Source organism: Piliocolobus tephrosceles, unplaced genomic scaffold, assembly GCF_002776525.5.
Source record: "Piliocolobus tephrosceles isolate RC106 unplaced genomic scaffold, ASM277652v3 unscaffolded_736, whole genome shotgun sequence".
Classification (NCBI taxonomy): domain Eukaryota; kingdom Metazoa; phylum Chordata; class Mammalia; order Primates; family Cercopithecidae; genus Piliocolobus; species Piliocolobus tephrosceles.
This window is the reverse complement of record NW_022334674.1, coordinates 1-15211: the sequence shown is the minus strand read 5'-3', so window position 1 is coordinate 15211 and position 15211 is coordinate 1. Positions and strand designations below refer to the sequence as shown.

Here is a 15211-nt window from a genome sequence, read left to right as displayed (position 1 = left end):
TTGCTATAAAGAAATACATGAGACTGGGTGTTTTACAAAGAAAAGAGGTTTAGGCTGGGCACAGTGGCTCATGCCTGTAATCTCAGCACTTTGGGAGGCTGAGGCAGGTGGATCACGAGGTCAGGAGATTGAGACCATCCTGGCTAACACGGTGAAACCCCGTCTCCATTGAAAATACAAAAAATTAGCCAGGCATGATGGCGGGCACCTGTAGTCCCAGCTACTCAGGAGGCTGAGGCAGGAGAATCGCTTGAACCCGGGAGGAGGAGATGGCAGTGGGCCATCACGCCACTGCACCCCAGCCTAGGCAACAAAGCGAGACTCCTTCTCAAAAAGAAAAGAAAAGAAAAGAAAAGAGGGTTAATCGGCTCACATGCTGCAGGCTGTACAGAAAACATGGCACCAGCATTTGCTCAGCTTCAGGAAAGACCTCAGAGAGCTTTCAGTCATGGTGGAATATAAAGTGGGAGCAGGCATGTCTCATGGTGAGACTGAGATCTAGAGGAGAGGGAGATGCCACATGCTTTTGAAAAACCAGACCTCGGTACGAGTGTGGGCGCGAGGCAGGATGACGACCTCAGGCGCGCTCTTCCCAAGCCTGGTGCCAGGCTCTCGGGGCGCCTCCAACAAGTACCTGGTGGAGTTTCGGGCGGGAAAGATGTCCCTGAAGGGGACCACCGTGAGCCCGGATAAGCGGAAAGGGCTGGTGTACATTCAGCAGACGGATGACTCGCTTATTCACTTCTGCTGGAAGGACAGGATGTCCGGGAACGTGGAAGACGACTTGATCATCTTCCCTGACGGCTGTGAGTTCAAGCGGGTGCCGCAGTGCCCCAGCGGGAGGGTCTACGTGCTGAAGTTCAAGGCAGGGTCCAAGCGGCTTTTCTTCTGGATACAGGAACCCAAGACAGACCAGGATGAGGAGCACTGCCGGAAAGTCAACGAGTATCTGAACAACCCCCCCAATGCCTGGGGCGCTGGGGGCGAGCGGGAGCAGCGGCCACGAGCTCTCTGCGCTAGGCGGTGAGGGCGGCCTGCAGAGTCTGCTGGGGAACATGAGCCACAGTCAGCTCATGCAGCTCATCGGACCAGCCGGCCTCGGAGGACTGGGTGGGCTGGGGGCCCTGACTGGACCCGGCCTGGCCAGCTTACTGGGGAGCAGCGGGCCTCCAGGGAGCAGCTCCTCCTCCAGCTCCCGGAGCCAGTCGGCAGCAGTCACCCCGTCCTCCACCACCTCTTCCACCCGTGACACCCCAGCTCCTTCTGCTCCAGCAGCTGCCTCAGCAACTAGCCCGAGCCCTGCGCCCAGTTCCGGGAACGGAGCCAGCACGGCAGCCAGCCCGACCCAGCCCATCCAGCTGAGCGACCTCCAGAGCATCCTGGCCACGATGAATGTACCGGCTGGGCCAGCGGGTGGCCACCAAGTGGACCTGGCCAGTGTGCTGACGCCAGAGATCATGGCTCCCATCCTCGCCAACGCGGACGTCCAGGAGCGCCTGCTTCCCTACTTGCCATCTGGGGAGTCACTGCCGCAGACCGCGGAAGAGATCCAGAACACCCTGACCTCGCCCCAGTTCCAGCAGAGCTGGCAGCTCAGCAGTGCGGCCCTGGGTCGCAGCCCAGGGTGGAGCTCAGCCCTCGCCTGGCTCTTTCTTGCAGGCCCTGGGCATGTTCAGCGCAGCCTTGGCCTCGAGGCAGCTGGGCCCCATCATGTGCCAGTTCGGTCTGCCTGCGGAGGCCGTGGAGGCCGCCAACAAGGGCGATGTGGAAGCGTTTGCCAAAGCCATGCAGAACAACGCCAAGCCCGAGCAGAAAGAAGGCGACACGAAGGACAAGAAGGACGAAGAGGAGGACATGAGCCTGGACTGAGCCACGCGCCGTCCTCCGAGGGACTGACTCGGCGCTTGCCGTGCGTTGCACAGCCTCACCTCCCGCCCAGATAATAAAGTCTTTTCTTTAAAAAAAAAAAAAAAAAAAAAAAACCAGACCTCGTGAAAACTCACTATCATGAAGAAAATACCAAGCCATGAAAAATTCACCTCAATGACCCAAACATTATCCACCAGGCCCCACCTCCAACACTGGGGATTTCATCTCAGTAACGGATTTGAGTGGGACAAATATCCAAATGATATCATCAATCATAAATTCTCACAGATTCATGGGCCCACAGAGTATCTCTGCTTGTCTCATGAATTTCATGAGTTTAGAGGGATAGTCTTGACTTTGAATTGTCTCTAGTTGCACCTCTGTGGGAGCAGGGATGCCAGGGTATCTTTTAATCTGTCATCTTGACAGCTGGAGATTTATTTTTATGAGAAAGGCAAACAAGTATATTTCTGTCAAATCATCAGCCTATCACATAGCTAAAAAAAAAAAGAGAGACTCCAGTGTTTGTTTACAGCAAATAATGGCATGTTATAAATATAGATTACAAAACAGCCCAAAGAAACAAACAATTAAAACTCATGATACTTAGCTACAAAATCTCAAAGGAAGAGAAAGAATCTGATCTCCTGTGTCACAGCACTATATCCCACATGCCCACTTTTGAACCAAACAGTTACAAATCATGCACAAAAATATGAAAATATTGCCCACTAATAAGAAATTAACAAACTGTCCCTGAAGACATCTATACACTCGACTTATGAGACAGAAAATTTATAACTGCTTTAAATATATTTAAAAGAGTTAGAGAAAAATATATACAAGTTACCATAATAATCCAGGAAGATGAGGCATTACCAAATGGAGAATATCAATGAGGTAGAAATTTTGATAATGAGCCAAAAGTAGTTATCAATCGGAACGTTGCAATAACTGATGCAAAAATCAACAGGGGACTTGAACAGTAGACTTGAGTACACAAAACAGTCAGTAAATGTGAACATAGGTTAATGTTAATTATCCAGTCTGACTATCAAAGAGGCAAAGGAATGAAGAAAAATATACAGATTCTGAAACACGGGGGATTGAGCATCACATATATGTACATTGCAATTATAGAATTCAAGGTAGGAGAGGAGAGAGAAAAAAAGGCAGTAACTTTTTAAAAGAAAATAATCACTTAACACTTTCTAAACAAGATGAAAGGCATTAATCAACAAAACCAAGAATTATTGAGGGCTCTTGGAAGGATAAACTCAGAGATCCACACATTATAATCAACCTTTTAAAAAACAAAGACAAAAACAAGAATCTTGAATGTGGTAAAGAGAAAAGTGACTCAATTTACAAAGCATCCTCAATTAGACAAAAGCTGATTTCTTATAATAAACTATGCATGTCAGAGAACATTAGACTCACATATTTCAAGTTAGTGAAGGTGGAACTTACACAAATAAAAAATGTAGAGCAAACCTTATTTGTGATTGCCCAAAACATTCATTTATTCAAGCCATTCTTGGTTGCTTTATGTGAGTTTTCAGATGGCTTGTTTTGTATCTTCACACTTTATTAAATTCTGGCTCATTCTCACTTTACTTTGGACATGTGGCTCCATGTTTTTATAGTGACATGGGAATTTACCCTCATCTCCTGGTTTTCAGTGAAATGTTCAAAAACCCAAGTTTTCAGTGGACACACTCATTTTTAGGCACCACCAGCCACAACAACTTGCCACAGGTTTCTGCAGTGGATCAAAGGAAAATCTGAATGACAGAAACACCATCTTGCCTAAGGATCATCCCTTTGTTCCGGATGTCATACTTGTGCTCCTTTAGCATTATGCCTGGACAGGAGTCTCTTTTCTGTGGTAAGAGGTGATGTGGCTTTTAGACACTGAAGCGTTTTTTTTTTTTTTTTACCCTTCTTCCAGGTTGTACTTTGACTGTGTTCATTCATTAAAACTGGACAAATTATTTAACTTAGATTCTTTAACTTGTCCCATTGCCCTGATGATCCAAGAAATGTTTAAGACACAGATGTGCAACTTCTTTTTTTCATTGATTTACCCATTCTAAAAATCTTTTTGTGTTCTGTTATGTCAGACATTATTCTAAGCCCCAAAGATAATAATTCTGTAATGTAATTGACACATTCCTACACTCTCATGGAGGCTACATCTTAGACCGTAAATATGGTCCAGATAGAAAAAGATAAAACATGAAAGGTTCAATTTTGATGTGTGGTAAGAGCTAAAATACATCAGGTAGATGGAGACGATTGTAGGTAGTGTGGACTGGCAGTGTCCCATTGGAAGAGTACTTCAACATAAACATAAAAGATGTATGGGAGAAAGTCATAGGCACCTGTATATTAGGCAAAAGCTATCTACCTCACTATATTGTAATTTATCCACTTTAGTATTGACAAACATCTGGATAGTTTTCATGTTTTGGCCGCAATAGAATTGATGTGGTCATAAGAATACATTTATTTGATGTGTATATGTACAATATTTTTTGGTCACAGGGTGAGCATTTATATAGTTTAAATTGATACCGAAAAACAGCTTTCCTAAATAATCAGACACTTGCTAGGATTAAGCATGTCTAATTCCAACATATTCTCCCAACACATTCAATTCCAACACAATATTTCCTAGTAAATTTTTAAATAATTGTATTAAGGTTCAATTTACATTCTTTAAAATTCACCAATTACAAGAAAAAAATTTGAGAAATGTTGACATATTACTTTGTGTCAGATAGTACAGATGATTGTAAATCACCATCACAAATATAACATAAAACGCTTTAATCACTGCAAAAGGTTAAATTCTGTTTGCTTGTTTGTTTGTTTTTCAATAAATGCTCTATTCCCACATTATGACTGTGAAACATCTATTTCATTTCTGTCACTATATATTGACTTACTAACATTTTTATGTAAATAAAGTCCTAAATGTCCATGAAAGGGTCATATATAGGCAAAGCAACCCCCACATGCCCAAGGAGCCAATAAACCAAAAAAGGAGGCAGACAAATCTGGTTGTTCAGTATAGGATGGCTTATTGGAGGAGCTTACAGAAGGAAGCATGGTCTTGGGTGACTGCAAGACAGGTAGATCTCTGCAAAAGAACCCCCCAGATTCAGGGCTTCTACTTTGGGGAAAAAGTGTACATGCTTTGGAAAGAATGTGTAGGTGTCCACACACATCACAGCCTGTGATTTCTACAACAGCATCAAGTGCTGTTTTGGAGGAAAATTACAGCCAATCAGTGTTCCTACATAAAGAGTAATACATCAACTAGATATGTGCAGGCATCCTCAGACTTGGGGTTAGTCTGAAGTTACATTTGTAACTGAAGATCAGCATTTGTAATAAAATCACTCTCATTCTCACATTCCACCCCTCTAATCTGGCTCTTAAAATCCCATGTGCCAACCTCTTCTGTGATGGTCTCTGAGCTTTTAGAGGGAGTCATCCAGTGCCACATATTTTGCAAATTTATTTCCCAATTGCAAGAAAAGACCACAACAGCAACACAAACAACAAGAAGTGATACCTATGGCAAGGACAAGATCAAGAATTAATTACAGCTTTTGCCACCATGAACCCCCAGATCTAAACCAAGAAGAAAGCCACTGGGAGAAGGAGATGGCAGAGTAGCCCACCATAGGAAAAGGTTCGTTTCTTCTTTCATAAAGCAGATCAGCAGCAGGAATGAAAACTTTAAACAGGTTTAGAAGATACTTAATGGGACATTTTTTTCCATCTAGGTTCATCTTTGTTGATTAGAACATAGGCGGCCTGAACACTATGGGCTAGGGGCTCATGCCAAACATGTTCCCTGAGTGATAAAAGTGTTGATATTATCTTTAAGGTTACAGGTGTGGCAAAAGACCCTGTGAAACAGCTACCCAGAATTCTCTTTGAGAAAGGCCATTTTCCAGTTATTGGCCTGTGGAGTGTTTTGTCCCAGACCCTAATAGAAATTGTTGGTATGGTGTCAGCCTTGCATTTATTTCAATTGAATTAATGTTTCAAATGGCCTGAGGCAAAATCTTTACCCCTGCATGCAAGGTATTGTATTGCAAATTGCTCACAGTTGTGCCTTTAAAATGTCATTTTTCTTTTCAGTTAACTGTGCCACTCGGGGATTGGGTAAGTGAAATCTTCAATCTCTGTCATTTTTACGCACCCAATCTTGGACATCATGCCCAGTGGAATATATGCCTTGGTCACTATCAATACATCAAGGATATCCATACGTGACACGGAGTTGCTCCAAATCCTTCATAGTGGCTGTTTGATTTTCCTTTTTGCAAGAGAAGGGCTGCAACAATCTCATGGCAGTATCCACATGTTAGCACATACTTTTGTCTCAAGCTTACTGGCAGGGGTTCAATGTATCTATCTGCCAGTCTGTCACAAAGGTGGCTGTCTTTTGTCTTATGTACTTGTCCCAATGTATGTGGGATACAGTGAGGGCACAGCAGTAGCAAACGAAACAGTTTGTTACTGTTACCACTGAATCTGCATAAACAGAGGCAATCCTGTTCCCCCTGCTACTTGCCATGCTACTTAATACTTACTATGCGCTGTAATACTCACTATGTCTATGCACCTAACCAACTAGCTCAGAGGATTTCGAGGGATCTAGTGTTCCAATTTTTGCTAGAGTGTCAACTTTTATATTATCGGGGACAAATCTGACCAGTGTACTGAAACATGATATACAATTAGACTCACAGTGGGTTCCTGTTTCCTTTTTCAAATGTCTTTCCATATGGCAGCCCCCGACAGGGTTTTTCTCAGCACATGCCAGTCATCCTGGGCCCACTGGATGAGCCAAGTTGTAAGACCCTTAAATGCTGCCCAATGGTCTGTACAGAAAACTATAGGTGATAGCTCATAAGTACAAACCAACCATGCAGCTCAGAGTTCTGTCTAGTGACTACTTCGCTGTATTCTTGTCTCAACTCATATGGTATCTGCTAGTTGACAGCTACTGTTGTCCATACACACAGGTTACTTTGGCTTGGCCGATTTGAGTACCAACATTTTCAGGAATAGGGTCTGTGTCTTCATGTACCATTGGAGACATCTCCTGTTGGGGCTCCACAATAGGGGAAGCATTGGTGTCATACTGTACTGGCTCTAATGTGGCATGCAGTTCATCTCCCAGGGGACTTATGGAGAGGGCACTACAGTGTTTCAGATATACAAGCCACTTTTGTAAAGTGGAGGCCTGGGCAATAGTTGAGGGAAGCCTGACAAACAAGCCTTCTATTCCACCCTTGTTAGGGAGACCTGTTCTCACTGTTACCAGCAAAGCAGCAGTTGTGGCTTCAACTTGCTGCAAGGACTTATATACTCCCAGGACCTGTTGTTCAGTTGGGGAATAGCAGGTTTCAGCACCCTTCCAATATTGTGGCCAAAATTCTGAGGAATTCTACTCTCCCATGCTGGACTTGTCAGAGGGCCCAACTTGTCCTCTCAGGGCTTATGGTCACATCTAAAGACACTGGTATCCTGCTAAGGGGGATACCTCAGGCTTGTTCCTGAACTATGTGTATTTAACCTTCCCAACACTTCCTCTTGTTCTTTATCCCAGCACCAACAAGAGCCCTTCTTTACTAGTGAGAATAATGGACACAAACATTGAGCTAAATGTGGAATAAAAGCCTGTCAGTATCATTAAAAGACCTAGGAAACTTTGTAACAATTTAACTGTTCTAGGCACAGAAAATTGTATTTTGTCAATGACTGCACCTGAGATAAGGCATGTTTTGCCCAACCAAGTGACCCCCAAGACCTTTACAGAAAGTTCGGGGCCTTGCATGTTTTGTGGGTTCGTTGCCCATGCTCTGGATTGAAGAAGATTGCATAAGGCATCAAGGTGTTGCTGCAGCAATGACAAGTCTTCAAAAGTTAGCATAATCTCATCAATACAACTGTTTCAGAGCAAGTGGCAGTGGGTGTTAAGTTCAATCTCTCGACAATTATTCACTCAAAAATAGTGGGGCTATGAAGACAACCCTGGGGAAACACTTGGAATGTCTATTGCCGGCCATCCCAAGCATTAGGTGGATAAAAGTATTATGGGGATTAGATAAAGAATTTGTGGTACATAGACACCATGGAATACCACACAGCCCTAAAAAAGTAATAAAATCATGTCATTTGCAGGGACATGGATGCAGCTGAAGGCCATCATCCTAAGTAGATGAATGCAGAAAGAGAACAGTAGTATAATACGGTAAGTTAAGTTTTCCAAATGTGCCTCCTGAGTTTCAAGCTTATCTGCCAAGCCAGACAGAAACACAAATATGAAATGAAGGGAGAAGAAGGAGAGATCAAACTGTTACTGTGTCTATGTAGAAAGGAAAGACATAAGAAATTCCATTTTGACCTGTTCCTTGAACTATTGCTTTGCTGAGATGCTGTTAATTTGTAACTTTGCCCCAGCCACTTTGCCCCAACTTTGAGCTCACAAAAACATGTGTTGTATGGAATCAAGGTTTAAGGGATCTAGGGCTGTGCAGGACATGCCTTGTTAACAAAATGTTTACAAGCAGTATGCTTGGTGAAAGTCATCACCATTCTCTAGTCTCAATAAACCAGGGGCACAATGCACTGCAAAAAGCCCCAGGGACCTCTGCCTTGGAAAGCCGGGTATTGTCCAAGGTTTTCCCCATGTGATAGTCTGAAATATGGCCTCGTGGGATGAGAAAGACCTGACCGTCCCCCAGCCCAACACCCGTAAAGGGTCTGTACTGAGATGGATTAGTTAAAGAGGAAAGCCTCTTGCAGTTGGGGTAGAGGAAGGCCAGTGTCTCCTGCCTGCCCCTGGGAACTGAATGTCTCGGTATAAAACACGATTGTACATTTGTTCAATTCTGAGATGGGAGAAAAACCGCCCTATGGCGGGAGGCGAGACATGTTGGCAGCAATGCTGCCTTGTTATTCTTACTCGTCTGAGATGTTTGGGTGGAGAAAAACATAAATCTGGCCTACATGCACATCCAGGCATAGTACCTCCCCCTTGAACTTATTTATGACATAGATGCTTTTGCTCACATGTTGTTTTGCTTTCTCCCTGTTATCACGCTGCTCTCCTACCACATTCCTCTTGCTGAGATAGTGAAAATAATAATCAATAAAAACTGAGGGAGCTCAGAGAACGGCGCCAGTGCAGGTCCTTGGTATGCTGAGTATCGGTCTCCTGGGCCGACTGTTGTTTCTCTATACTTTGTCTCTGTGTCTTATTTCTTTTCTCAGTCTCTCGTCCCGCCTGATGAATACCCACAGGTGTGGAGGGGCAGGCCACCCCTTCATGAAAGTTCTCATATCCATTTCTTTCTCGTATAATTTCAATTTTAGATTCAGAGGGTACATGCGCAAGTGTGTTACAAAGGCATATTGTATGATGCTGAAGTTTGAGTATAATTGAACCTATCACCCAGGCAATGAACACAGTACACAATAGGTAGCTTTTCAACCCTTAACACCCTCTCTCCCCCATGCTGTATTTCCCAGTGTCTATTGTTCCCATCTTTCTGTCCATGTGTATGCAAAGTTTAGTTTCTATTTATAAATGAATAAACGTGGTATTTGGTTTTCTGTTTCTGCATTGGTTCACTTAGGATAATGGCCTCCAGCTGCATCTATGATGCTGCAAAGTACATGATTTCATTCTTTTTTATGGCTGCATAGTATTCCATGGTGGGCGCCTGGATTGACTACATGTCTTTGCTTTTGTACACAGTGTTGCAATGAGCATAAGGGTGCATGTGTGTACAGATAGAAAGATTTATTTTCCTTTGGGTATATACCCAGTAATGGAACTGCTAGGTTAAATGATAGTTCAACACAGTAGTTTGAAAAATCTCCAACTGCCCTGCATAGTAGCCTACCTCACTTGCACTCCCACCAACAGTGTATGTATTTCCTTTTCTCTGCAGCCCCACCAACATCTGTTATTTTCGGACTTTTTAACAAAAGTCATTCACACTGGTATGACATGGTATCGCATTATAGTTTTTATTTGCATTTTTATGATAATGAGCAGTTTTTTGTATGTTTTTTTGGCTACTTATATGTCTTCTTTTCTTCTTTTCTTTGAGAAATGTCTGTGCATGTTTTTTACCCATTTTTAAATAGGGCTATTTGGTTTTTGCTTGTTAAATTGTTTAGGTTCCTTATAGATTCTGGATACTGGGTCTTTATTGAATGCATAGTTTGCAAATATTTTCTCCCATTCTGTAGGTTTTCTATTTACTCAATTGATAATTTCTTTTCCTATATGGAAGCTCTTTAATTTAGTCCCACTCATCAATTTTTGGTTTTGTGTAGCAATTGCTTTTGAGTACTTATTCATAAATTATTTGCCAAGAATGATGTTGTGAAAAGAATTTTCCAGAGTATCTTCTAGGATATTTATAGTTTGATGTCTTACATATAAGACTTTAATCCAACTTGATTTAACTTTCCTATAGGGTGATAGGTAGGGGTCCAGTTTCATTCTCCTGTATATGGATTGCCAGTTATCCCAGCACCATTTGTTGCATACAGTTCTTTCTCCATTGCTTATTTTCTTACTTGTTGAAGATTAGATACTTACGAGTATGTGGCTTTATTTCGGTGTTCTCTATTCTGTTCCATTGGCCTATGTATCTGTTTTTATACCAGTAGCTTGCTGTTTTGGCTACTACAGTAACCTGTGGCATAGTTTGAAGTTGGATAATGTGATGACTCTGGTTTGGCTCTTTACTTAGGTTTGCTTTGGCTCTTGGGGCTCTTTTTCGGTTCAATATAATCTTTAGAACAGTGTTTTCTAATTCTGTGAAAAATAGCATTGGCAATTTGATAGGATAGGATTTGTAGATCACTTTGTGCAGTATGGCTATTTTAATAATTTTGATTCTTTCAATCCATGTGCATGGAATTTTTTTTTCATTTGTTTGTCATCTATGATTTCTTTCAGCAGTGTTTTGTAGTTCTCCTTGCAGAGATCTTTCACCTCCTTGGTTACATATATTCCTAGGGATTTATTCTTTTTGTGGCTATTGTTAATGGGATTGCATTCCTGATTAGGCTTTCAGCTCTAACATTATTGATGTATACGAATGCTACTGATTTTCATACATTGATTTTCTATTCTGAAATGTTAATGAAGTTGTTTATTACTTCTAGAAGCCTTTTGATGGAGTCTTTAGGGTTTTAGGTATAGAATTATATCATCAGTGAAAAGAAATAGTTTGACTCTTTCTTTTTCTCTTTGGATGACTTTTATTTCTTTCTCTTGTCTGATTGCCCTGGCTAGGACTTCCAGTATTACATCAAATAGAAGTGGTGAGAATGGGAATCATTTTTTGTTCTACTTCTCAAGGGGACTGCTTCCAGCTTTTTCCCAATCAGTATAATGTTGGCTGTGTGTTTGTCATTGATGGCTCTTATTATTTTGAGGTATGTTCCTTTGATGCCTACTTTATTGAGGGTTTATTTTTTTAACACACAGAGACATTGAATTCTATCAAAAGCTTTTTTTTTTTTTTTTGTGCATCTATTGAGGTGATCACGTGGGTTTTGTTTTTAATTCTGTGTATACGGTAAATCACATTTATTGATTTGCATATGTTGAAACAACCTTGATTCCAGAAAAGAAATCTACTGGGTGATGGTGAATTAATTTTTGGATGTGCCACTAGATTAAGTTTGCTAGTATGTTGTTGAGAATTTTTGGTATATGTTCATCAGGGATATTGACCTGTAGGGTTTTCTTTTTCTTGTGTCTTTGCTAGTTTTGATATCAGGGTGACACTGGCTTCACAGGTTAGTTAAGGAGGAGTAACCTTCTCTATTTTTTGGAATCATTTCAGCAGAATTGGTACCAGTTGTTCTTTGTATATCTGGTCGAATCCAGTTATAAATCAATCTGGTCCTGGGCTTTTGTTGCTTGTAGATTTTTATAACTGCTTCAATTTGCAATTTAAGATTGGACATTTCAAGGTTTCAATTTCTTCCTAATTCACTCGGGAGGTTGTGTGTTTTCAAGAATTTATCCATTTCCTCTAGAATTTCTGGTTTGTATGCATAGAGGTGTTCATAATAGTTTCTGAAGATCTTTTATCTTTCTGTGGAATCAGTAGTAATGTCACCTTTGCCATTTCTGATTGTGCTTATTTTGGTCTTCCCTTTTGTTACTTTGTTAATATAGCTAGCAGTCTATCAATCCTGTTCATATTTTCCAAGAACAAACTTTTGATTTTTGAAACTTTGTACAAATTCTTGTATCTCAATTTCATTCAGTTCTGCTCTGATTTTATCTATTGTCTTCTGTTAGCATCAAAGTTAATTTGTTCTTGTCAATCTAGTTCCTTTGGTGTAATGTTAGGCTGTTAATTTATGACCTTTCTATTCTCTTGATGTGGGCATTTAGCAAAGTTTATCTTTTCTTCTTAATACTACTTTTGCTGTATCCCAGAAATTTTGGTATGATTTGTCTCTGTTTTCATTAATTTGAAAGAATTTTTTATTTCTGCCTTAATTTTATTGTTGATGCAAAAGTCATTCAGGATCAAGTTGTTTAATTTCCATATAATTGTGGTTTTGAGCAACATTCTTGGTGTTAAATTATATTTTTATTGCACTGTAGTCTGACAGTACGGTCTAATTTCAACTTTTTTGAATTTATTGAGAGTTGGCTTTATGGCCAAGCACGTAGCCAATCTTATAGTGTGTTCTATATGCAGATGAGAAGAATATGCATGTGGAATATTATGTGTTTGTTGGGTGGAGTACTACTAACATAAAAACACACTTAAGTACACAGCCCAAAGACTCTATAAAACAACTACATCGTTGACTCTACAAAACAACCAGCTAACAAAATAATGACAGGATAAAAATCTCACATATCAATATTAACCTTGAATGTAAATGGTCTAAACAACCCCACCTAAAATGGATAGAATGGTAAGTTAGATAAAATAACAAGACTGTATCGGGTCAAATTTGTCAAGTGTCAAGTTTTAAGTCCAGAATTTCTTTGTTAGTTTTCATCACAACGATCTGTCTAAAGCTGTCAGTGGGATGTTCAAAGCCCCCACTATTATTGTGTGGCTGTGTAAGTCTTTTTGCAGGTTTAGAAGTATTAGTTCAATGAATCAGAGTGTCCTAATGTTGGGTGCCTACATATTTAGGATTTTTAAGTCTTCTTGTTGAACTAAATGCTTTATCATTATATAATAATCCTTTTTTTTTTTTTTTTTTTTAACTCTTGTTGGTTTAAAGTCTGTTTTATATGACATAGCAAGAGCAACCTCTGGTCTTTTTGTTTTTCATTTGTATGAGAGATCTTTCTCCAACTCTTTCCTTTCATCCCATGGATGGCATTACATATTAGATAGGTCTCTTGAAGACAGTATATGGTTGAGTCTTCCAGCTTACCACTCTATCCCTCTTAAGTGGGGTGTTTTGATCATTTACATTCAAGGTTAATATCGATGTGTGAGATTTGTATCTTGTCATTGTTTTGTTAGCTGGTGGTTTTGTAGATTCAACTGTGTAGCTGCTTTATAGGGTCTTTGGGCTATGTATTTAAACGTGTTTTTATGTTAGCAAGTTTCATTTTTCGTTTCCCTAAAGAACCTCTTGTAAGGCTAGTGTAATGGTAACAAATTGTCTCAGCATTTGCTTTCCGGGAAAGGATTTTATTTCTTCTTTGCTTATGAAGCTTAGTTTGGCAGGATATTAAATTACTGGTTGGAATTTATTTTCTTTAAGGATGCTGAAAATAGGCTCCCAAGATTTTAAGGATTGTAAGGTTTCTGCTGATAGGTCTACTGTTAGCCTAATAGAGTTCCCTTTGTAAGTGACCTGACCCTTTCCTCTAACTCCTGTTAAGGCTTTTTCTTTCATGTTGACCTTGGAGAATCTGATAACTGTGTCTTGGTGATTGCTGTCCTGCATAGTACTCTAAATTTCTAGAATTTCAATTTCTTGAATTGGCATGTTGACCATGCTAATGTGATTGAGGATATTTTTGTGTGGATTATATTCCCAACAACTCTTCCTTTCCAATTTTTTTTTTTTGAGATGGAGTCTCGCTGTTGAACTCCAGCTGAACCCCAGGCTGGAGTTCAATGGCACAACCTTAGCTTGCTGCAACCTCCACCTCCCGGGTTCAAGCAATTATGCTGCCTCAGCCTCCTGAGTAGTTGGGACTACAGGCAAGCACCACCACACCTGGCTAAATACATATTTTTAGCAGAGACGGGGTTTCTACATGTTGGTCAGGCTGGTCTCGAACTCCCAACCTCAGGTGATCAGCCTGCCTCAGCCTCCCAAAGTGCTGGGATTACAGGCATGAGCCACTGCGCCCAGTCTCTTTTAACTGTTTTTGATTATATGAATCTTCCAATTTCCCCCAACCACCGGTGAATTGTTTCTAATTTTTTTTTCTTTCTTTAAAGAGAACGACGGAAACTCCACCCTGTTCCAGTGCAAGAGTACAGGGATTCCCTGGAAAGACTCTGGCTTGGAGCCCTCAGACCAGAGTTTAGGTGTAGGGGTCCACTTGGTGACTCAGGAAAAACCCTGGACCCCACCTCAAGGCATCGTGAAGTAGGAGGCTGCTGGGCCACGTCAGGGACAAGGCTTTCTCCAGCATGCCCATGCAAGGTTCCTCAATAAAAAGAAATCATGTTGTCTGTTCTGCAGCAGGCACGCCATCTCCAGGCCCCTAAGACCTTCAGGGGACATCTCCGCTCTGCCATCTGTGTGAACACACTCCACCTCCCAGCCTCTGTCATGTCACAGATGACTGAGGCTTCAGATGAGTGACCTCCCCAGGGTACCATGGGCCTGTGCTTGGGTCTCAGCCTCTCCTATGACCCTTGGGTGGCTCTCAGCATGGGAGGCTGCTTCCTAGGCCTCTATTTGCTGTTCTGTGCATGGGACAGGTAACAGACCTCTATAGCGGGCATGAAATGCCAAGCGCCTGCCACAGGGCCTGGCAACAAATTCGCAGGAAATTCAGGTCATTCTCTGGGAGTGGCCACAGATGCTTGCTTCTCAGAACCCCAACCTCTGGCACTACTCCAGCCCATGCAGTCTGGGGAGGACCCTTGATTATCCAGGTGTCCCAGGCCCACAAGTATCTGACACCTCAGATGGTACTTGTGGCCCACTGTGTGACCCCAGGCATACCTCCATGTTCTCTGGGCTGGGTCTCTCAGCCGCCACAGCTCTGCAGAGCCCAGGCTATGGGCTCCAGCCCCTAAGCTCCAGATTGACTTGCTAAATGTAATCTCCAGGG

General features: G+C 41.7%; 1 protein-coding gene across 1 annotated transcript; it reads left to right on the top strand.

Annotated features, from left to right (window-relative positions):
* The first annotated feature begins 550 nt into the window (after positions 1-550).
* On the top strand, positions 551-1958 carry LOC111535567 (proteasomal ubiquitin receptor ADRM1-like). The gene is given in 3 exon segments (XM_023201829.2): positions 551-958; positions 960-1579; positions 1656-1958. Coding segments are annotated over 3 exon segments (1224 nt in total). The 5' UTR covers positions 551-568; the 3' UTR covers positions 1870-1958.
* The last annotated feature ends 13253 nt before the right edge of the window (positions 1959-15211 follow it).